The sequence below is a fragment of the Vombatus ursinus genome, unplaced genomic scaffold (assembly GCF_900497805.2).
Source record: "Vombatus ursinus unplaced genomic scaffold, bare-nosed wombat genome assembly UNPS02014773.1, whole genome shotgun sequence".
Lineage (NCBI taxonomy): Eukaryota > Metazoa > Chordata > Mammalia > Diprotodontia > Vombatidae > Vombatus > Vombatus ursinus.
Window position 1 is genome coordinate 31,342,644 of NW_020954551.1, and position 22,993 is coordinate 31,365,636.

The 22,993-nt window shown below is 37.6% G+C and overlaps 1 protein-coding gene across 1 annotated transcript in view; it reads left to right on the forward strand.

Moving 5' to 3' along the window:
- The window catches only part of GRM7 (glutamate metabotropic receptor 7), a 989,789-nt gene that overhangs the window by 762,674 nt on the left and 204,122 nt on the right, over positions 1-22,993 (forward strand). The window contains exon 8 of the mRNA XM_027863985.1: positions 3,191-4,126. Coding sequence (XP_027719786.1) covers positions 3,191-4,126 — 936 coding nt within the window. The remainder of the gene's footprint in view (positions 1-3,190; positions 4,127-22,993) is intronic.

A 22,993-nucleotide genomic window follows, 5' to 3' on the forward strand; every position in this document is an offset into this window, starting at 1 on the left:
CTGACCAGTTTCTCGCATATGAACCAGAAGATGTTCTTTGTGTATATTGCATTTGACCATTTTAGATCATTTGCCTAACCCCATTTGCCAACATTCTGAAGTATGGCTTCATTTGCCTCTGTTGCATGATTGCATTGTCCTCCTGATTTGTTTCCCTGTATCTATTTTCTTCCCTGTCCAATCTATACTTCACATAATGACAAACTAATCTTACTCAAGCACTGGTCTAATCCATATCACTCACCTACTCAAAACCTTTCAGTAGTTACCTATTAAAGGAACCTGAGGAAAGTCTCCAGTGCTTTGAGCAGATCAATTACAGAGGATTAACAGGAAAACTTGGGTAATAAAGCACAAGATGAGAAGGTATATATGGGTTATGATCTGTACATGGAGAGTGAGGTCCCACATTGATATACTCACCAATTCATGAAGCATCAAAGAAGTGTTTAGATATACATGTAGGGATAGGGACCAGCCCTATGATTTCACTGACTTAGGGAGCTCCCAAAAAAGGAAACTCCTTCTCCCAATGATTAATACCTTTTCTGCAATTTGTATTGATAGAGAGTTGCCAAGAGCACTGACTGGTTAGGTATCTTACTCAGGTTTACATAGAATATGTCAGTGGCAAGACTTGTCCCTAGATCTTGGTTATGATGCTGGCTGTCTACCCACTATTCTTGCTGCCTCTCAGATTCAGACCCAAAACACAATTACACAAGTCATATTTAAATTCCTATAATAAAAATAGATTGAAAATATTTTACGTGGCCCACATTTTTATCTCCTCAGTAGTATATGTGTTTGTGTATGTTTATATAGCCTATATACAAATAAATTTGTATCTCTGGCAGAGAAAACAGATTATTTTGTGTACATTTTGGAGCATGGGGTAGCTTTGTGATTTTAATACATACAATTAAATTGAGTGAAGATCTGCTTTAAATGAAAATTGAAAACAAATTAAGCAATCATTCAATATAATGTTTGTGAATACAGTTTTCCCATCTATTTTGATAAGCTGGAAAGGGGAAAAAGGCTGATCTACAAAGCTGGGCCTTTTATTTTCTCAGAGAGAAAAGAGTGAGCTGGCAACATTCAAAATTGGCTATAAAATATTATGTGTAATGCTAATTTGTTTTTTATATTTGGGTGAGCTCTACATTTATTCCCACAGATCAAGTTTAATCATTTGACACATCAGTTGTCACTACTGTTGAAAACAGAGAATTTTCTCTTAAATAATGATTTTTTCTGTAGATTTTTTTCTTTTATTCTTTCATGGTACAGCTAAATGAAGCTTTTTATTTGACCTTTGAAAATGTTTGTGTTAATAACAACTTGCTATTTTTTTTCCTTGGGTGCAACTGTCTCTAGGTCTTATATTCATAATATGACACATCCATTCTTCCTTAATTTTTAAAAAAAATTATGAGTTTAGGAATATTGTAAGTGCTTTAGTATCTTAGAAATAGTGATATATAGAATGAAATGATTTTATTTTATATCTGTTGGATTTGATTGTTCAGACTCAAGTTTCATATTTAGGCAAATGAGTTCATATTCAGAAGTTTTCTTGAGGATCTAGTTCAAGTTCAAATTAGAAACTCACAAGGCTTATTATAATTTTAAAGACTAATATGACACAGTGGATAGAAAGCCTGGCTAGAGGTCAAGAAAATCACCTCCTACTGACCATATGACACTGAACAAGTCACTTAACCTCTCACTGACCCCAAGCAATTCTCTAAAACTAAGTTTCAGAAAAGATGTGGATCTGTACTTGTTTGAGAATTTCCTCACTGGGAGTTCCTTGCACCAATAAAATCACAGATCCAATGTGTGTGTGTGTATGTGTGTGTGTGTGTGTGTGTGAGTGTGAGAGAGAGAGAGAGAGGGAGAGAGAGAGAGAGAGAGAGAGAGAGACCTAAATTCTAAATCCCATTAGGGACTCCCTACCACACTTCCACTCTCAGGGTTCTCAATAATTGCCTGAAATACGAACCTGGAATATTATTTGAATTAAAATAAAGGGTAATAGAACTTGATCCTCTAGCACATGGTAACTTTTATAGAGTAAGATGAAGGTAACAATATTGAAGTATTAACGGGACAGCTAGGTGGTACAATGAATAGAGTACCAGGCCTGGAGTCAGAGAGACTCATCTGCCTGAGTTCAAATGTGGCCTCAGACACTCACTAGCCGTGTGACCCTGGGCACTGAACACTGGATCTTGCGGGCATGCTTATGGAATTCAGTCACTGGCCATTCAACCCCTTTACCAACTTCTAGGATAGTTTTCCTTGTTTGGCATCTTCCTCTGTTCCTAACGTCCAGATCCAAAAGTTCTCCGACCACATGAAAAATGAGAAAGGTGAAAGATACAGTCCAGCATAATTATTTTATATATTCCATATCAACTGATAGATATAACTATTTTTATGTTGATAGGCCAGTAATGCATAGGTAAGCCAGGAACAGTGGATGATGTCATACCAGGACACAGAAAATTAAACTACCTGTTGCACAGTCTTAAATGATTAAATAAGAAAGAAAATGTAGTGATGTAAGCAAAAATTGTATGAGAAACATCAGCCCAGTTACATGTAAGACTAGTATTTGTGTCTACATTTCATAGCTTTATTTTCACTCTTGATTTGTGTAATGTCTTTATCAATAAAAGTAGTAAACCTCCTCTTAAACTATGGATCAAATTCAAAATGGGTCAGCATTTTTGTGCCACCTTCTACCTGTTAATTTACATTCTGTAAAAAAGTGGCCAACCTTCCTTTAAAGGTTTCCAGGCCATATTAATCCTCATGTAAAATATTCACATGTTCTCAAGCAATGACCTCCAGCTATTAATTTCAGTAATAGCCTTATTTCTCCCTAGAGATGAGTATTAGAATTAATTATTATTGATTAGAATTTGTTGTAGTAAATTATATTAGCAATCACAGTCATGCTGATAGGATATTGTTGGCATGTATTCTTTTTTTGTGCCAAAACTAACAACTATAAAATCTTTGACACTTCAAAAACTTAAACCATGTTGTTATATTCAGGTGGATTTTTGTTAATTTGTTTTTTAATCTTCCTTTTTTCCCTTTCCTATATTTCTTGCAATGTCTGTAAAATAACATGAGTATAATCGACTTACTTCTGCTTTATGTTTTTGTGCTACAGATAGATGATATGCAGTGGGGCAAAGGAGTTCGAGAAATCCCATCATCAGTCTGCACTTTGCCTTGTAAGCCTGGTCAAAGAAAGAAGACCCAGAAGGGAACACCTTGCTGTTGGACCTGTGAGCCATGTGATGGATATCAGTACCAATCTGATGAGATGACATGTCAACACTGTCCATATGATAAACGACCAAATGAGAACCGTACTGGCTGCCAGGATATCCCCATTGTGAAACTTGAATGGCACTCACCTTGGGCTGTTATACCTGTTTTCTTGGCAATGCTTGGGATTATTGCCACAATTTTTGTAATGGCTACCTTTATTCGTTACAATGACACGCCAATTGTCCGGGCTTCAGGAAGAGAGCTCAGCTATGTCCTGCTGACAGGAATCTTTCTTTGCTATATAATTACCTTCCTGATGATCGCCAAACCCGATGTGGCAGTGTGCTCCTTCCGGCGAGTATTCCTGGGCTTGGGCATGTGTATAAGCTATGCTGCTCTCTTGACTAAAACAAACCGCATTTATCGTATATTTGAGCAAGGCAAGAAATCAGTGACAGCACCAAGGCTAATAAGCCCAACATCACAGCTGGCAATCACTTCCAGTTTAATATCTGTCCAACTTCTAGGTGTGTTCATTTGGTTTGGGGTTGATCCACCGAATATTATTATAGATTATGATGAACATAAGACAATAAATCCTGATCAAGCCAGAGGAGTACTCAAATGTGACATTACAGATCTACAAATCATTTGTTCCTTGGGGTATAGCATACTACTCATGGTTACATGCACTGTCTATGCTATTAAGACTCGGGGTGTCCCAGAGAATTTTAATGAAGCCAAACCCATTGGATTCACTATGTACACAACCTGTATAGTATGGCTTGCCTTCATTCCAATATTTTTTGGCACTGCTCAGTCAGCTGAAAAGGTAAGTGAAAATATACATCAGTAGGATAATATGTCAAGGTATTGAATTTCTAATGTATGCCATTGTGTCCTTTTTTAAAGTAAACTGCAGTTAGATTAAGTGCGTAAGACAAATTATTTCTTTATTGAAAATAGTATTATGAAGAACAGCAAGCACTTTATCAACAATTGCCTAATACATAGTGGAAAGAAGGATGAACTGGGAATCAGGATCTTTGTTTTCTTGTCATGGATTTGTTATGTTGCTTTAGGCAAATCACTTCACCTCTTCAGTCTCAGTTTCCTCACCCAGAACATAGAGGTTTGGAATCATTGAGCCCTAAATCCTTTCCAGTTAAAAATTTCCATGATCATATTTCCAGTAAGTGTTGAAGCCATTCTTTTCAGTAGTCTATGCTTCATTCCTAATTTGTAGAATACTTGGCAGTTGACTATCTCCCTAACTGCAGAGATTTGTTTTAACTAAATCATTTGGATTGTAAGACATAAGCTTGGCATGTGTCAAAAACAGTGAATATTGCATGAGTCTTCAGTTACTAAGTTCAGCACCAAGGACAGCAAATGGTTTCCAGACAATGCATATTACTCATAAAGAAGCTCATAGGAACTCCCTATAAAGTATGTGCTCAAAGAGCATAGTATGTTTCTAACACAGTAAATTTCAATTCCATAATGCATATTTACTGTCTGTGAAACTACCTGGCATTTCATTTCAATGCATCACATTCCCTGACTGAAGTACGAGTATTAGAAAATACAAGGTATGCCAGAAAAAGAAGACTGTTTGGAAGGGAATGAGAAGAATGAAATATTTTTCCATCTTATAAATATATTTTTCAAGTGTATTTTCCTTGAACTTCCTTGAACATTTTATCAAATAAGTGCTATTATATTACAAAATAACATTTTAAAAGATATGAAAAAGATTTACTATGATTCACTATTTTCATTTTAATTAGTCCTTGAAGGATATGAAGGGCAAAAACAATTCCAGTGGCTTTTGACAGATGTTACCCCACTCAATGACTTTTGGGAAATAGTCTGTGGCCTGTAAGGGATCCTCAGAGGCACTGATGTTCTTCTGCCATTTCATTTTCTAAAGAAATATGTCTAAGATTGTTTTTGTTTTGAAGTTCTAGCCAAAATCTAGGCTGAGGCCTTTAGTATGACGAGCAATCGAAGCCACATGATGACAAATTGGTGCAAAAGTTTGGGACTTTTGCTTCAAGTACCTTGGTGGTTACAGATAGGGTAATTTAAGGATAATGGCCACCATCAGACCCAAAGATAGTTGGACTAGAGCAATGTGCAAATGTTTAATCATTTTAGACATTTTCATGTCATATCTGTAGAGGTTTCTGTATGGGCTATAATGTTGTAAATGGTTGATTGGTGCAATTAGAGGCAGTGTGCCGCCAAATGGGAACAATGAAATCTTATATGCAAATTCACATACTCTAATATTAGGCATATGGCTGGAGATCCAAAGGAGATCAATTAAAATAGCACATAATGTACATGAAACTATGGGATTTAAATTTTGTATAATGGAAAATGGCCAGATGCAGTGAACAGAATACAGCCGAAGGAATTCAGCTTCTTCATCATCCTACAGATTTGCAATTCAGTTTTATTTATATTTGACAGTTAAAACCTTTAAAATGAGTCCTATTGTAGCAAAAGAAAAGTGTTAGGCAGTGAGTTAGGTAGTAACTAATTGTTCTTTCAGATTATGAAATTGGATTTGATTAAAACACAAATATCTTTGGCAACCTTTATGCATTCATTTCACTAGCACAATGCAAAAGCACAAGCAAAATGTCTTATCTACTTCCAGAATTTTCAAACCAGGTGTTAATTTCCCATTTTTTCAACAAGGGAGTATGTCCATGTCCTGGCAACATTAAAGTGCCCATATAGAACCTCTACTGTATACCCAGAATGATAATAGGCGAGGTAAAGGTGGCGGGCTAACAAAAACTGAACAAGTCTATCACAGAGTAGACAAATATGTTTATAATATTTTCTCACTTATCCATGGCACTTTTTTGTCAACAAAGAATTTTTTTCTCACCACTACCCTGTGGGATATCTAGTCTAAATGTTATAATGATCATTTTACAGATAAGGAAGCTATAATTTATCCAAAGATACACCACAGTTAATAAGAATGAGACAGAACTCTAGCTGAGGTCTTCAGATTCCAAGTTAAGTGTTCACTCCACTTTATCATTCTGCCTTCCATGAGGAACTTCAAGATGGCTTATATATAATCTGATAATTCAGTTTTCATATGGACACAGGTCAGGGGAAAATCCAGGAAACTAGTTTTCTTTTTTATATCTGTGGCAAATTTGATATGTCTAAGAAGAAAAAAAAATGAGACAGATTTGTGTTACAACTTTTTTAATGGGTTGGCCTTGAAGAGAAGGGTTAAGAATAGCAAGTCCTCTGTAATACAGTCATGTTTTCCCCTTCATTTCTGGTTAATGGGGAATCTTTGAAGCAGTGGTGAGAGGAAAGACGTTGTTCCTTTCTACCAGCTATCTCTGACCACAAAAGAAACAGGGCAACTTAATGTAAAACAAGACTGACAACAAGCTATTTCATCATCTTCTATTATGGCATTTTCTTCACTGAAATAGGTGAGAAGGGTCACCCTCTCAAAAGAAAGATAATCACTCCTTCCTCATGGGGTTATTGTCAGAATTCATTTGGTAGCTGTCTATTAAGTGATTTGAACTTCTTAGAGACAGGTCTTTCCAGATGATAAATCTGTTTACAAAACTGTTAATCCCTACCTGGTATTACCTCTAACCCATTCGTGTGCATGGATACATTGTTCATTATAATACAACTTATTCATTTTGTTGCTTTCTATCATCCACTGTTAAATTACATGAGCTGTAGTTGTTTAATCCCTTGGATCCTAATGACAACCAGGATTACGAACCTTCCTCCAGCTTTTACAATGAAAGAAGGTTGACTACCTAAGACTTTTCTTTTATGAATGAATTAAAAGCATTTCAGATCTTACTATGTGCCAGACACTATGCTGAGTAGCAGGACTTCAAAAATAAAGTGATAAAAGTCTTTGTGCTCAAAGAGTTACAATCTAATATTTGGAGAGAAGACTTTCTACCATAGTGGTTGGCAAGGAATGGAGTTTACATCTGGGAAGTCACAGCAAAGGTGGATAGAATAATAAAACAATTGACTAACATGCCCTTTACAGACACAATGATAGTCTTGATTCATTTAGAGCTATTTGAGTAAGAAGTGCAAAGTAGTGACTGGTAAATACACAGCTTCAGGTCAGGAGATGACATGAGGGAGTAAATATGGTCTAAAGTAATTTAAAGCTGAGGAGCTTAGCTCCTCATGGTCTTGGTTTCTTGGTGGAATAGCAGAGCATGAGGTAGCTTCGGTAAGGAAGCTTTATTCTAGGGAGTTCAGGGTATCTGAAGTTGTCATCTGCTAGATGACAGCTAAGAGTATGTGCATAAATCAAAATCCATTTCAGCCAAACAATTGAAGATTTTTGTTGCCATCCTGATATAAATATATATTTATATATGTATATATAAATATACACACACACACACACATATATATATATATATATATACATATGTGTGTGTGTGTATATATGTCTGTATATAATATGGTTTCCCTTGAGGGAAAGGCTTCAGAGCTATCCTATCACCATGGGAGAGAGAGACAGAGAGAGAGAGATAGAGAGAGAGAGAGAACCTTTTGTTTTCTTGTTCACATAAGTTCCTTGAGAGTAAAGACAATGTCTTATTTGTCATTCTGTCACCCTATCTATAGATAGATGATTGATAGAAAACATTGAAATGAATAACTGTTGTGAGATAAAGAAAAAAAGTTCAAATACCAATTAATGCAATACGCATCAGATAAGACTTCCTATTTTTGGAGAGTTCTGCAAGCTTTTATGGACTCCAGGTATTTTGTCTGATTCAGGATATCATTACAAATGGGAATTATTCATTGCCCTCCTTTTTCCTCTGTTGTCCTCTTTCTCTCACCTTCATTTTGATGCAGTAGTATGGAAGCTTCACTTTGGCTGAAGAATGCCTGAGGAAAATGGATGTTATTCCAGGGAATGGTTCAATGTGAAGTTATGCACAGAGCCTTACTCTAATAGGTATATGAAGGAGTTATTGAAACTTTGCTGTGGTCATTTGGGTTTTTTCATTTTTCTGCTAGGTATAAACTTATTCTTTTGTTTCTTGCTCCATTATGACTACTGTGGTACCTGAATTCTATTCTGATTCTCCATATAAACACCCCACCCTCATTATACCAATCTATACATTTGGGAACTCTTGATGGTGCCCTCTATGCTGGGATGGAGGTACTGTCCACATCATACCCCCTCTTTCTTCTTACATTCTACATGTGGAACACTCACTTGATTTCTTTTGCATTGATTTAGAGAATTGGAGACTTTATCAGGTTAGTCCCATGAGGTAAAATAGTTGTTTCAGGAACTAAAATGTAATCAATGTGTAAACCGTAAACCAAAACTAGGAAAGAAATCTAATAAGTTACTGAAGATTTCTGTTTTTTTGAGTGAGTGGTCCATAACAAGAGTATGGCTTTTGTAAAGACAAGGGAAGGACAGAGCATGAGAATTTCCTGTCCTAAGTGAAAAATCAAATGTTCAAGTGTCAGGACATTGAGAAAGAGGGCTTCGGCAAAGGAATAGGAATTATCAGAGGAATCTGTGAACTGTGGTTCCCTTTCTCCCACATAAACATAAAAGTGTAATGAGTGAGATAAGGCTCTTGACTCAGAGTAAAATATTAGCAAATAAGAGCACTATGTTAATAATTGTAATCATACAATTCTTAGATTTCTTTTTATTGTTGTATACCTAGTGCCTAACAGAGCACCTGGTAAACAGCAGATGTTGAATAAATATGTGCTGAATAAATGAATGAACAATAATAGTGATAATAAAAAACGTTGGTGTTTATCTGGAGATAGAAGATAGATGATAGAGAGACAAATAGAGCACTTATTAAGTGCCTATTATGTGGCAGGCAGAACCTTATGATTGGCATATGTTTGCTGATTTGATCTTCACAGCAAATTGTTTAGGAAAAGGTACCTCTGACCTGTTATCCTATACTCGAAGGAAGAGCAGGGGGAGACATAAGAAACAAATCACCACAGTAGAAATCCATCTCGAGGGGGCAGCCAGGTGGCGCAGTGAATAGATCATCAGCCCTGGAGTCAGGAGGACCTGACAAAATCTGGCCTCGGACACATAACACTCACTAGCTGTGTGACTCTGGGCAAGTCACTTAACCCCAATTGCCTCACACAAAAAAAAAAAAAATCCATCTTAATGGAGTTAACGTGTTAATATCTCCATGAGTTTTCTCTGATAGTATAGGAAAGAACAACAATGAGTGGGTATTCTATGTGTTGAAGAAACTTTCTTTAGTGTTCCAATAATTCACTAATGATAGAGTTGGTACATAGTTATACAATCATCATCCCTTTAGGAAGTCAGACTCCAGCCTGAACTGCTTTCTTCTGAACATAGTGCTTCATTTGCTATTGAAATGTGAGCACTTCCTAACGATCACAGCTGTACTCAGCTTTCTGCTCATGGGTTTTTAGAGTTCAAGGTAGCTGACAATGTGCTCACACCATCTGCTACCCAGCTAAGGGCCTTTAGGTAACACATCTTGTTAACCTGCACCTTCAGTAAGTGTCTGCCCCTAACATGACACCATATTTGGCCTAATTGTTTTGACAGTGTAGCCATTGTGAATTCTCAGAGGATATGCAGTTACCTTGTTGAGGAAGTGAACAGCCTCAAAGGAGTGCTAGTCCTATTTCAGAGTCCATGGTCATTTTCCATACATAATATCAAAATGATACTCCTATACTTCAAGAAGCTGTGATTTCATCAGTGTAGGGAGGGAACTCCTAGTGTGTGAATTCCATCCATTAATGAAGATCACAACCAATCTATGACTTAGGAGATGAGTGAGATATATAGAGGTTAAAGGACTGTCTCTGATTTCTCAGCTAATAAGTGTCAGAGACAGTCTTCAAACTCTAATCCCAGCATGCTGTGTACTGAAACCACAATCCCATTTGCCTTAATAGGTAAACTGTACTAGTGGTTGTAAGGGAGATCTGAATTTCTAATACCAGGTATGTGCTTAGGTACTCATGGCATACATACTGAGGAGGAGCTACATGGAATCCATAAAGCCCACTAACTGTGTATAGATATTTGAGCATAAAGTCCTCAAGTAATGCAATAAGACTAAATTCTAAGTTTTTTGGGGGGACAGATACTGTGTCTCATATATATTTATACCTTTCAACAGTACCTAGCACAAGTCTCTTGACTTAGAGGAAGAGAGAGACAGAGACAGAGAGAGATATTCAAAACTATTGGAAACAATTTCTAATGTACTGTTTTTGTGCCATGGGATAAAATCAGCTAATTACAGTTTATAAGCCACCTGGGGAAAACTGTCCCCACTTTCAAGTTTCTAGTCCATCTTTTAGCAAGTAACATAAAAGGGGTTAAAATACCTAAAATGATAAAGAAGCATCAATGAATGTCCACACCTGGAAGAGCTTGGTCCCTAAACCAAATAATCCCAGAGCATTTTACAATTTATTTGCTTTTTGCATCCAAACCCTTGGGTATTTATATGGCTGAAATCAGCTGCCCAGTTTTGTCTATTTCATTGTATTTCTCTGGGAACTCTCCCAGTATTCCTTCAAATTGGCCAGGGAAGATATGATGGCCAAATAGCATTGCTAATGAGACATGAGTTACTGTGTAGCACTGGGCATGTAAGTAGATTAACAGAAAAGGCTTTTTTTTTTCTTAATAACTGCATGTGAGACTGGCAAGAAATCCTCTTGATTTTCAACCCCTAAAGAAGGCTTTCTGGAAATGGAAGAAGCTGCCATTTGCATTTCATCATTTAAATCTAGCTCCCTGAATATGAAAGTTAAAATAAAGTATGGAATAAAATGATTCTTTAATGGTGATGCTGAACATACATCTGCATTAGATAACAGAGACACTGGAGCCTGTTACGGGACCTCTGGTGTCTAAAATTGAAAGTTGTTTTATGTAACTCTGCTCTAACATTTACCTTTATGTGTTGAGTGACTGTTTAGCATCTTGCAAATTGTAAACTTTATGGTTCTAAGACTCTCTTTGCTGAGGCTGGAAAGAAAACAAGATTTGGAGGAAGCCTAGCACCAGTCCTTCACATTTGTTGTATACCTTTTCTTTTAGCAAATGGATTGTGGCAAAATGGACCCTGTTTTAACAAATAATTCTAGTCTTCTTGAAAGGTTGTATGACTTGGTGGGTAAAGAGCAAGCCCTGGAGTTAGAAAGACCAGGGTCTTCTGACTATGAAGATTCCCTAGCTCTATGACCATGGACAAGTAATTAAGTCACTTGACATCCAAGTACTCCAGGAAATTCTTTAGTATCATGAAATATAAATAAGCCACTTGTTGGAATCATAGGATCATAGATTGAGAGCTGGAAGAAACTTTGGAAGTTGTCAGCATTCCCCCATGCCATGTTACAGAAAACCAGAAACTTTGAGTGACTTAACCAAGGTCACACAAAGCAGATATTCAAAGTCATGTTCTCTGATTCTTGTCCAGTGTACTTTTTGCCATACCACTTTGCCTTCTGGTGGATCAGGATTTTCATTCCAGGAGTTCCCTATACTGATGAAAACCCAGTTCTGGATGCAACCATCCCACTATAAATGGTCTTACAGGGCTGAATAAATTTTCGAAGTTATCTACTAGGATCCCACAAATGATTTAAAATTCCTTGGACCTTAAGGCAGCATATCAGTATTATAAAAGGATGCTATAAATGCAGCTATTCTTAACATCTATAAACTGAGTCAGACCACAAATTAAGCAATACCCCTTAGCCAGGGAGTGATCCACTTACCCTGGGAAAAAATGAATTACCTTTTCCTCATATACTGAAAGTCAGGTTGCATTTTACAATTTCTTTGTTTTTCTTTGGGAAAGGTGTGTTTTAATCACAGAGTGAATTTTGCCTTTCCCAGTCACCATGGCAATGATATAGTTTTTGACTGGCAGGCTCAACAAGCTCATAATACAATAATATTTGGGGGTGTGTAATTGTTATTGTTGAACCAGAGTGGTAATAATGCCTGCTCTTATATTTTAAAGTCCTTTCATGGTTTTAATAAGCACTGTATTTATGTTATTGCATAATTATATGCGTGAGCCCAATTGCTGCTGTCTGGGAGTGAGGTTCCCATGCCGGCACAGGCTGTAATTGAGGTGTAACTGCTAGTGGGCTGAGAGCCATGCAATAATTGGGCTGTGATTCAGTTTCATCATATTGCCACTCAAAACCCAGCCTTGTCCTCTAGCTGAAAGCTGGAGGGAAGAAAGGATAGGAAGAATTTCAAAATGAAAACTTTGGCCTAGTCAGTAAGATGTAAACAATATTAATAATAACAATAGCAACATCTCAGTCACAACTCTTGCCTAAAATTGGGGCATGCTAGCCTTTGGATTGTTCACACATCTCTTTGGTAAACTGTCTGGACAGCTTTCCTGGATCTGAGGTTTGGGAGGCAAAACTCACAAGTCTGGCTATTAGAACCATTTCTAAGAGTGGCAGGAAAAAGGATGTTTTCTCCAATTCCTTGGAAACCTTCAAAGAGTATTGTTTGTTTCCTCTGCCCCTGAGAGAAAACTGATTACCCTTTAAGGAAATCTCACCTGGTTAGTAAAGAAACAGCTTCACCCATTTGTTTCACAGCCCAAGTTCTTCCAGACTGGTGACTGGATGAATGGAGAGAGCACTGGTCTGTGTGTCAGAAGGAGTAGGTTATAATCCTGATTCCACTAACTGTGTAATCCTGGGCAAATAACCTTAGTCTCCAGGCCACTGTTGCCACATCTATTCAAAGCACAAGCTCAGATCATTTAAAAAAATGTCCCAATCCCTTTGAGACTGAATATTCTGTGCCTCCTATATAAACAGAATATTAAAAAAGAGACCTCTTTTTTTTAAACAAGCAAAGCACATTTGAATGATTATTGTCCTTTGAAGGAGTTAGCATGGGTGCCAAATGCTTACTCAGTGAGGAAGCCCCTCCAGATACACTTTATGAACCACTAAAGAAAATTGAGTTCTTTTTAATCATACCATTTTTACCCTAACTATTATGAGCCATCCACTTTCTTCTCCAGACTTTACTATATATTTGGAGCATTACCCACAGTCAAATGCATTCAATAAAGACAAAGATTTGACACCAATGAAGCTATTCAGAGAAGCAGAGAGAAAAGAACATTAAATTTGTAGTCAGGAACCTTGGACACAGTGAATGATCTTGGGCAGCCACTTAATCTCTTAAAGACCAGAGACAGCACAAATTTTAGAGGCAATGTATAGTGGAAGGAGAACCAGCTTAGGCAGGGTCTGAAAGACCTGTGATGAAATCTCACCTCTGATTCATACTGAGTATTATCCTGGGCAAGTAATCTGACATCTCAGTCTTTTTAGGCTCCAAGATTCAGAACAAAGGCAGATTTGCATCTTTATCACTGGAAGCTCACTTCAAATTACAGGTCTACATTAAAAGTAAAATGAAACAACATTTCTGTACCACATATCTCCCAAGCTTGTTCTGCGGAAATTACAAAAAAAAAAATATAAAGTTCCAAAACCAAGTTGAACAATTGCAATTTTATTGCGCTATGCATGTAGCCACCAAGGACTACTTCTTTAAGGAGACAACCTTGAGCACTATATATGTTATAGTATGTCTGTATACATATACATGTTTATATGTACATATATCTACACACATATATGTTTTCATCAACATAAATTTTGCCGTGTGTGTAAACAAAATAAATTTTACCTAGCCAGATATTTTGGGAGATTCATAACTGACTAGAAACACATTATGAGTGAAAACTTCAAAACTGTGCCATAATAACAAAAAAACTAACACAAACTTACACTGTCTAATCATAGGATGCAGAATTAAAGAGGGGATAATTCCCCTCTGTTCTACCCTATTACAGTCACATGTGGAACTTGTTTTCAGTTCTGGGCCCATCATTTCAAGAAGGACATTAGAAAACTAGAATAGGTTCAGAAGGGGAAGATCTGGATGATGAAATTACTAAAGAGCATACCAGATGAGACTCAGTTGAAAGAAATGGAGGGGTTTGGTCTGGAAAAAATTAGATGAAGAGAGACATGATAGCTGTATTCAAGCATTGGAAGGGTTATCATGCAAAAGAGAGATTAGATTTTTCTGCTTGGTCCCGGATGGCAGAACTAAGCAATATCTGAGAGTTTCAGTGAGGCAGATTACCGGTCAATGTAAAGAAAACACCCTCACATTTACAGCAGTTCAAAAGTAGAATGGGCTGCTTTGTGAGGTAGTAGATTGTCCATCATGGTTGGCCTTTAAAACAGGTGGAGAGTCCATCTCAGAAATGCTACCAAGGGAATTTCTGTTAAGATATGAGTGGGACTAGAAAAACTCCTGAAAAAGATCAACAAAATTGAGGTCAACAAATTCTCAAATACAGTGAATTCCTAGCACATGATAAGTGACTAATAGATGTCTGTTACTGGCTGAATGAATGAGCATGGAAGTATAGTGTCCATCAGATGCCTACACAATGAAATGGCAAAGGAATGGAAAGATGACTGGACTATCAAAAGAATTGTCTTATAGTCCCAGCTCTGCCACTCAATGAATGACTTTGGAACTTTTCTATAAAAAGAGAAGACTGGACTAGGGGAATTCTGGGGTCAGTCCTCATATTGATTGCAAACAGCTGCCATGTGCTAAGTAGAAGTAGGTCAATAGAGGATGAATGGGGGAAGAATATGCCATTGTTTCAACTGGTAGCATTTTGTCTGGATATTGTGTTTCCTTCCATTGCAGTGGCTTGCTTTTGGAAAGCACAGTTTGCAGTGACTTATCCCAAAATCTGCCTTTCCGTTTCTTTACATTCTCACCTAATATGTCCACCCTTATATTTTTCCCAGTTTCTCACCGAATATATCAATATGTTTCATCACCAAACGGAAGCCTCACTTTCTCTAAGGCAAAAGTTTAATCACAAAGTAGAATATAGGTCACTTTCAGCTGATTGGGTGTGTTGAGATTATAGTGGATAGAATATTAAAAATAAAACAAATCCCAGGGTCCCTATCACAAAGAAAAACCCTACTTCCCCTGCCCTACATACTTTAAGGGGTCTTTGTGTTCCTAGACTTTGATTATAACAGTCTCGAAGCTGTCCTTCAGGAGCTGCTAAATAATCTATTACATTTTAGACCCTGAACAATTGCAATATAAATCATTACCTTTTTTATTCTGACTTGAGAGAATGCTAGTTGTCATTCTTCAGCATGTGCTTAGATATACTCCAAAGAAGGTGAGACAAAAAAATAGCTTGATGAGGTAGGACCATTCTTTTTTGAAAAAAATAATTTATAGTCAGTAGTAAGATAATCAATAATTGAATTTCGTGGATAAAAAGTGGACTAGTGGTGACTTGAATCATTGATTTATCTTTACGTAAAGATTGGTACCCTGAATATAAATGATGTCTCCAGTCAGTGCTTCATACAAAATGCTAGGACCTGATAATTAATATTCTTTCCTGCATATGATTCTGTTTTAGAATACAAGTCATAGGTAGTTAGAACTGAAAGGAACCTTAGAGATTATCTATTTGGATCCACTCATTATATATGAGGTAAACTGATGCCTAGGGAGGGTTAAATGACAGAGAGAGAGAGGAGAGAGAGAGGAGAGAGAGACAGAGAGAGAGAGAGAGAGAGAGAGAGAGAGAGAGAGAGAGAGAGAGAGAGGGGCAGAACCAAGTTTCCCCTTCTCCTGTCAGAGGCAATTCCTGTTAGTGCACTTTGGTAAATAAGTAGTGAGTATTAGCAATACTCTCATGTTTTAAAATGCTATGCCCACATGATCCACCATCTGTTATGAACTTTGCTTTGGAAAGGGGTTTCAGAGTATAACTGGCTTCCATTCTCAGGCAACAGTCCTCAGGAACTTTTAGCAAGTAGCCAACAGGATGCTATGGCAAGCTGAACCTCATTTGGTAAACAAAAAACTTTGCTCAAAGGAAGTATATGAAGTTTTAGAGTATAGTTTGGTGGTGGCGGGGACACTAACTTAGAACAAATATGTAATCCCATCAAAATGACATTTGTATGTTGAGGATATAAGTCTTAATCATAACTCTCAACATACAAGACTAACAGGTATTCCTGTAGATAGGATGAAATGATGTTACCTTCCCAAGGTTTCTTGGGGCATATCTTGACAGTAGGCTGCACAACCAGAAAGAGAGAAAAAGAAGGGAGTGTGCGATAGAGGGAAGGAGAAAGGGGAAAGTAGAAGAGACTGGAAAGAAAGAGAGAAAGCAAAAGAGAGACAGAGACAGACATAGAGAAAGAGAGAGACAGAGAGAAGAGATTTGTAAAGGAAGAAAATTGGGGGCAATATGTGCAATCCCATAAGTAGGAAGCCAGGTAGAAAGGATAAGAAAACATCCTTGATCCCTCCAGATAGAAGTACAGACAGTTCTTGCTTTATGTAAGTGGACTGTGCCACAGAAGTATTGTTAAAGTGATTTTTATGTAATGCGAATTTGCCCTCAGACTTGGGGAAGAGAGAGAGGGAGGCAGAAAGTGCCTTGAAGGGAGGGGGCTGCCACAGGGTTCAAGGACACATGGAGCCTGAGCATAGACACAGTACCAGAGCATGGACAGACTGAAAACAGACAGTTGGGATACACATACGGGCAGCTGGGCAGAGTAGGACAAAAGTCTCCTCTCTTGGTACTGGAGGTCTCAAGTCAAGCCCCCACAATGGCAACAGTGCCTGTGGCTGTGGCTGTGGCTGATGAAAGTCTCTCTGTGTATCCATTCTTCTGCTTTCACTTGAAAAGTTTTTTGTTTACTTTTGGAATTTTTTTTTGGTGGGGGTGGTAAGCGATGGAGTTCCAAGCCGAGGGGCATGAGCAGAGAGAGAGAGTGCACAGTCCTATGCAATAAAGTTAACATAATTTTATTTTGTTGTTGTTGTTGTTATGCTTATTTCATTCAGAATTCTTTACGTAAAGTCAAATTTGCATGATTTGAATTTATGTAAAGCAAGAATGATATGTAATTAAAACTACCACACAAAACCTTTCTTCTCAATATGCTTTCTTATTCAACCATTTATTAATGTTTGAGTCCATTTCATTTCTACTTTGGACTTCTAAATTCCTTGAAGCCAGGGCCACAACTTACCCACCCATCTTTGTAGTTCTTTCGCTTAACACACTTCTCTTAAAAAAAGGAGGCATTTAGTAAATGTTATGATTTATTTTTTAATTAACTGATTCTTTCCCTTCTTTGGAATCCTATTGTTTCAGAGTTGCTTCTCTTATTGGCCCAGGCCTGAATTAACTTTCTTCTTCTTATTTCTGATTTATATTCTGATTTATATTCTTATATTCTGATTTCCTCTTTTGACACAACTTTGACTCTACTGCTCAGCTGATCTTATGTCTCTGACCAGATCCTGAGTTTTTCAGAAGCAGATATTGTGCCTCCCTCCTGGATGTTTGTTGGTGATAGTGATGTTGGTACCAATGAAGCCTTCTCATTGGACTGGCAGGGGCAGGAGTGTGCCAGTGGTTGCATATGTGCAACCTTGATGTTTACCAATCCATCATCTCCAACTGCCTGCAAGACATCTCCATCTGGGCACCCCACTTTCTGCTAACATCTCAGATAACACTCGAAAAGTGGTGTCAGTAATCCTGGATTGAATACCTGTTCTACCAATTACTGCCTTGTGACCTTGGGAAAGTCACTTTTCTTCTCCAGAAATCAGTTTCTTGGCTTATGAATTAACAGTTTTGTACTCGACAATACTTAAAGTCTTTTCTAATTCCAAAATCATATGATCCTAGGAGTGAAAAACTTACTTCTCAGACTATGCTTACTGACAAGTCAGCTGCTTTTTTTTTTCCTTCTTAAACATGGACAGTGATCTAATAGTCATGTAATTGTACATATTCACATTTCCTATAATCAACTAATAACACCATGAATGCTAATTGTCAGGCTTTTCCATTTATCTTGCCTTTTTTAATGCACATGAGCAGATGATATGATCAATTAGTACTTATGTATTTTAATACAGTTTACATGTCCTCTATCAACATCTCCAGCTGTTAATGATGATCAATAAGATCAAACCTTCTTGTAGTGTTCAAAGACTGAGATCCTTCCTGCCCTGTAGCCAATGCCAGGTAGATGAGAAATCCTTAATCCCAAGGATCTCCACATCCTATACTATAGCATCTCTGCCCTGGGAGATGGTGCCTGTTTCCTTGCCAAGTTTGTTAAATGGACATTCAGAAAGCATGTTAGTAAATGCTAAAATTAAAAAGGAAGGAAAGAAGGAAAGAAAAGAAGGAAGAAAGAAAAAAAGAAAGGTGAAAAATTGTACTTTTTGCTAGGAAAACTGTAGTCTGAAAGCACTGGTACAAGAGTGGTGTTTATGTATTAATCTACTTTTAAAAAAAAATGTTTTTGGGAACCAAGATGGCAGAGTAAAAGCAGTGACTTGCTTGAGGTCTCTCCCAAACCCCTCCAAATATCTGTAAAAAATGGCTCTAAACAAATTCTAGAGCAGCAGAACCAAAAAAAGACAGACTGAAAAAAATTTCCAGCCCAAGACAACCTGGATGGTTGATTGGAAAGGTCTATCATGCTGAACTGGGAGAGGAGTTCAGTTTAGTGTGAGTGCGCAGGCAAAGGCCAGGGCTCAGTGAACCTGGAGCAGACCTCGGGACCGAATCATGGGCAGCTGTGCTGGATTCTGGACTTCTCAACCCACAAATGCCAAAGATAACCTAGAAGGTCAGCAGGAAAGGTGTGTCTGACCACATTAATAGAGGAGCTTGGTATCAGCCCCAGTCATGGCACAGCCCCGGGGAGGTGGCTACTTCTGGAGCTCTTGGCCCACAGGTAGTGAGGGGATTATGCTGCTGATTAGAGGGGAATTTCAGGGATCTCTTTGCTGGTTCTGAGGTAGGATTCTCTTGCTTTGACCATGCTTGGATCTGGGTCACAGTTCTGGGTGGTGATCCTGGGGTGAGGAGGAGCGCTGGCATGGTGGAGCTCATAGTGGCGATAGAGAGGGAATCTTCTTCATTGTTCCAAGGCAGCAAAGAGTGCTTGGTCACTCATAGACCAGAGCCTGGGCCAGGAAAGGAGTAAACATCTCTCCCTTGATCATACCACCTTGGATGAACTGAAAATGTACAGGTCCCTAGAAGTATCTCTGAAAACAGCTGCACAAAACCCCTGAAGATTGGGACAGTCCATTCTCCACACTGGAAGCAGACCCCTACCTTAACAAAGAGTTTATAACTCCAGTAATTGGCTGGGATCATGAGCAAATTGCACAAAAAATGTCAAACCACAGAATTTGTCTTTGGTGACAAAGAAGATCAAAACATACAACTAGAAGAAGACAACAAAGTCAAAGCTCCTACATCCAAAGCCTCCATGAAAAATAGGAATCAGTCTCAGGCCATGGAAGAACTCCAAAAGAATTTTGAGCAGCAAGTAAAAGAAGTAGAGGAAAAACTGGGAAGAGAAATGAGAGTAATGCAAGAAAATCATGAAAAACAAGTCAGCAGCTAAAGGAGACCAAAAAAAACCTGAAGAAAATAACAACTTAAAAAATAGTCTAGCCCAAATAGCAAAAGAGGTCCAAAAAGCCAATGAGGAGAAGAATGCCTAAAAAAGTAGAATTGGCCAAATGGAAAAGGAAGTTCAAAAGCTCACTAAAGAAAATACTTCGTTAAAAATTGGAATGGATCAAATGGAAACTAGAGACTTTATGAGAAATCAAGACACTTTAAAACAAAACCAAAAGAATGAAAAAATAGAAGACAATGTGAAATATCTCATTGGAAAATAGATCTAGGAGAGATAATTTAAAAATTATTGGAGTATCTGAAAGCCATGATCAAAAAAAAAAAAAGCTTAGACATCATCTTTCAAGAAATTATCAAGTAAAACTGCCCTGATATTTTAGAACCAGAGGGTAAAATAGAAATTGAAAGAATCCACCAATCACCTCCTGAAAGAGATCCCTAAAGGAAAACTCCTGGGAATATTGCAGCCAAATTCCAGAGTTCCCAGGTCAAAGAGAAAATATTGCAAGCAGCCAGAAAGAAACAATTCAAGTATTGTGGAAATACAATCAGGAAGGATAACATAAGAGTTAGCAGCTTCTACATTAAGGGATCAGAAGGCTTGGAATATGACATTTCAGAGGGCAAAGGAGATAGGATTATAGCCAAGAATCACCTACCCAGTAAAATTGTATAATCCCTCAGGGGAAAAATGGACATTCAGTGAAATAGAGGACTTTCAAGCATTCTTGATGAAAATACCAGAGCTGAATAGAAAATTCGACTTTCAAGCATAAGATTCAAGAGAAGCATAGAAAAGGTAAACAGGAAAGAGAAATCATAAGGGGTTTATTAAAGTTGAACTGTTTACATTACTACATGGAAAGATGATATTTATAACTCATGAGACCTTTGTCAGTATTAGGATAGTTGGAGGGAAAGGATTATATGTATGTATATATAGATAGATAGATAGATAGAGGGCACAGGGTGAGTTGAAGATGAAGGGGTGATATCTGGAGAATAAAATTAAAGGGTAAGAGAGGATTATACTGGGAGAAGGAGAAAGGGAGAGGTAGAATGGGACAAATTATCTCACATAAAACAGACAAGAAAAAGCTTTTACAATGGAGGGGAAATTGGGGAATGTGAGAAGGAATGAGTGAATCTTATTCTCATCAGATTTAGCTTAAGGAGGGAATACCATACACACTCAATTGTGTATGGAAATCTATCTTACCCTACAGGAAAATAGGGGGGAAAGGGATCAGAGAGTGAGGGGATGATAGAAAGGAAGGCAGATATGGGGAGGGAGTAATCAAAAGCAAACACTTCTGAGGAGGGGCAGGGTTAAAAGAGAGAATAGAATAAATGTGGGGTGGGATAGGATGAAGGGAAATATAGTTAGTTCTTCACAACATGACTCCTGTGGAAGTGTTTTGCATGACTACACATGTATAACTTGTATTGAGTTGTTTTTCTTCTTAATGAGGTTGGGTGGGGAGGGAGGGAGGGAGAAATTTTGGAACCTAAAGTTTTAAAAACAAATGTTAAAAATTGTTTTCACATGCAACTGGGAAATAAGATATACAGGCAATGGGGTATAGAAATCTATCCTGCTCTACAAGAAAATAGAAAGGGAAGAGGATAAGAGAAGGGGGGTGATAGAAAGGAGGGCAGATTAGGGGAAGAAGTATTCAGAATACATGCTGTCTTGGGGTAGGGGTAGGGGCGAGATAGGGAGAAAATTTGGAACTCAAAATCTTGTGGAAGTGAATGTTAAAAACTAAAAAATAAATTAATAAATACTTAATATAAAAAGGATAATAAAATAGAAATAAATTAAAAATTGTTTTTATACAACCACACCAAAAGAACGCTATTGTCAGGAAAATAGATTCCAATAATTGCTCTGTTCCCTGACTTACTAAAGTTCATATAGGTCTACAGCATCTGGTGTTATGCCTGAAACTTTCTGTTGATATGTAATACAATCGCCCACCTGCTTCAAGGCAGGTTTAGAACAGAATATACTTAACATTTACCTGGAATCTTATCACAGAATTACAGAATCTTGAATTGGAAGGGACTTTAGAGGTCCAAACCCTTGGAGATCCCCCAGCATCAGGAAGGTGAACCTTTCTTTAGATAGGGGCAATCTTGATGTGAATGGAGAGCAACTCTCCCCCTGAGAAAACTCTTCTTTTTATTGGAAAACTGACATTCTCACCTTTTCTTTGGAGAGCATAATATGTGAGTTAGATAGTCTGCCATGGGAAGGATGTGAGGTACCATTGAAAGGGTTTTTGGATTTCAAGACAAAGGTCCTAGGTTTGAATCTTGACTCTGCTATTTATTACCTTTATGACCTTGGGCAAGTAATTTAACTTCTCTCGGCTTTAGTTTCCTCATCTATAACATGAAAGTCCTTGACTAGGAAAGCTCTAATCTTGTTTCTAGTTCTAAATATTACTATCCCTCTGTTTTATAGTACATAGCACAAAGGGAGGAGGATCACACTCTAAAAGTCAACTATTACCTTCAAGGACTGGCTTCCTTTAGGTCTCAATTAAAATCCCACCTTCTATAGGAAGCCTTCCTCAATTCTAGGGCCTTTCCTCTATTAATTATTTCCTACTTAACCTGTTTATTGCTTTCTTTGTATGTATTTGTTTGCATATTTTCTCCTCCATTAGACTGTAAGCTCCTTGAGGGCAGATTTTGCCTTTTACCTTTTTTTTTTTTGATATATTACCTGTATATACAGTGCCCATACATAGTAGGTACTTAATAAACATTTATTGAATTGAAATTGAACTAGAAACTATGCCAAACCCTCATGAACTTAAGGCAGATTGGTGGCACATGTAGTAGACGTAGTGCTGGATTTGGGGTCAGCCTAAGTTCAAATCCTGCCTTCAAATCTATGAGCTGGGCCTGGAATCAGGAGGATCTGAGTTCAAATCTAGCCTCAGACACTTACTAGTTATGTAACCCTAGGCAAGTCAATTAACCCATTTTGGCGCAGTTTTTTCATTTGTAAAATGAGGTGAAGGAAATGGCAAAACACTCCAGTATCT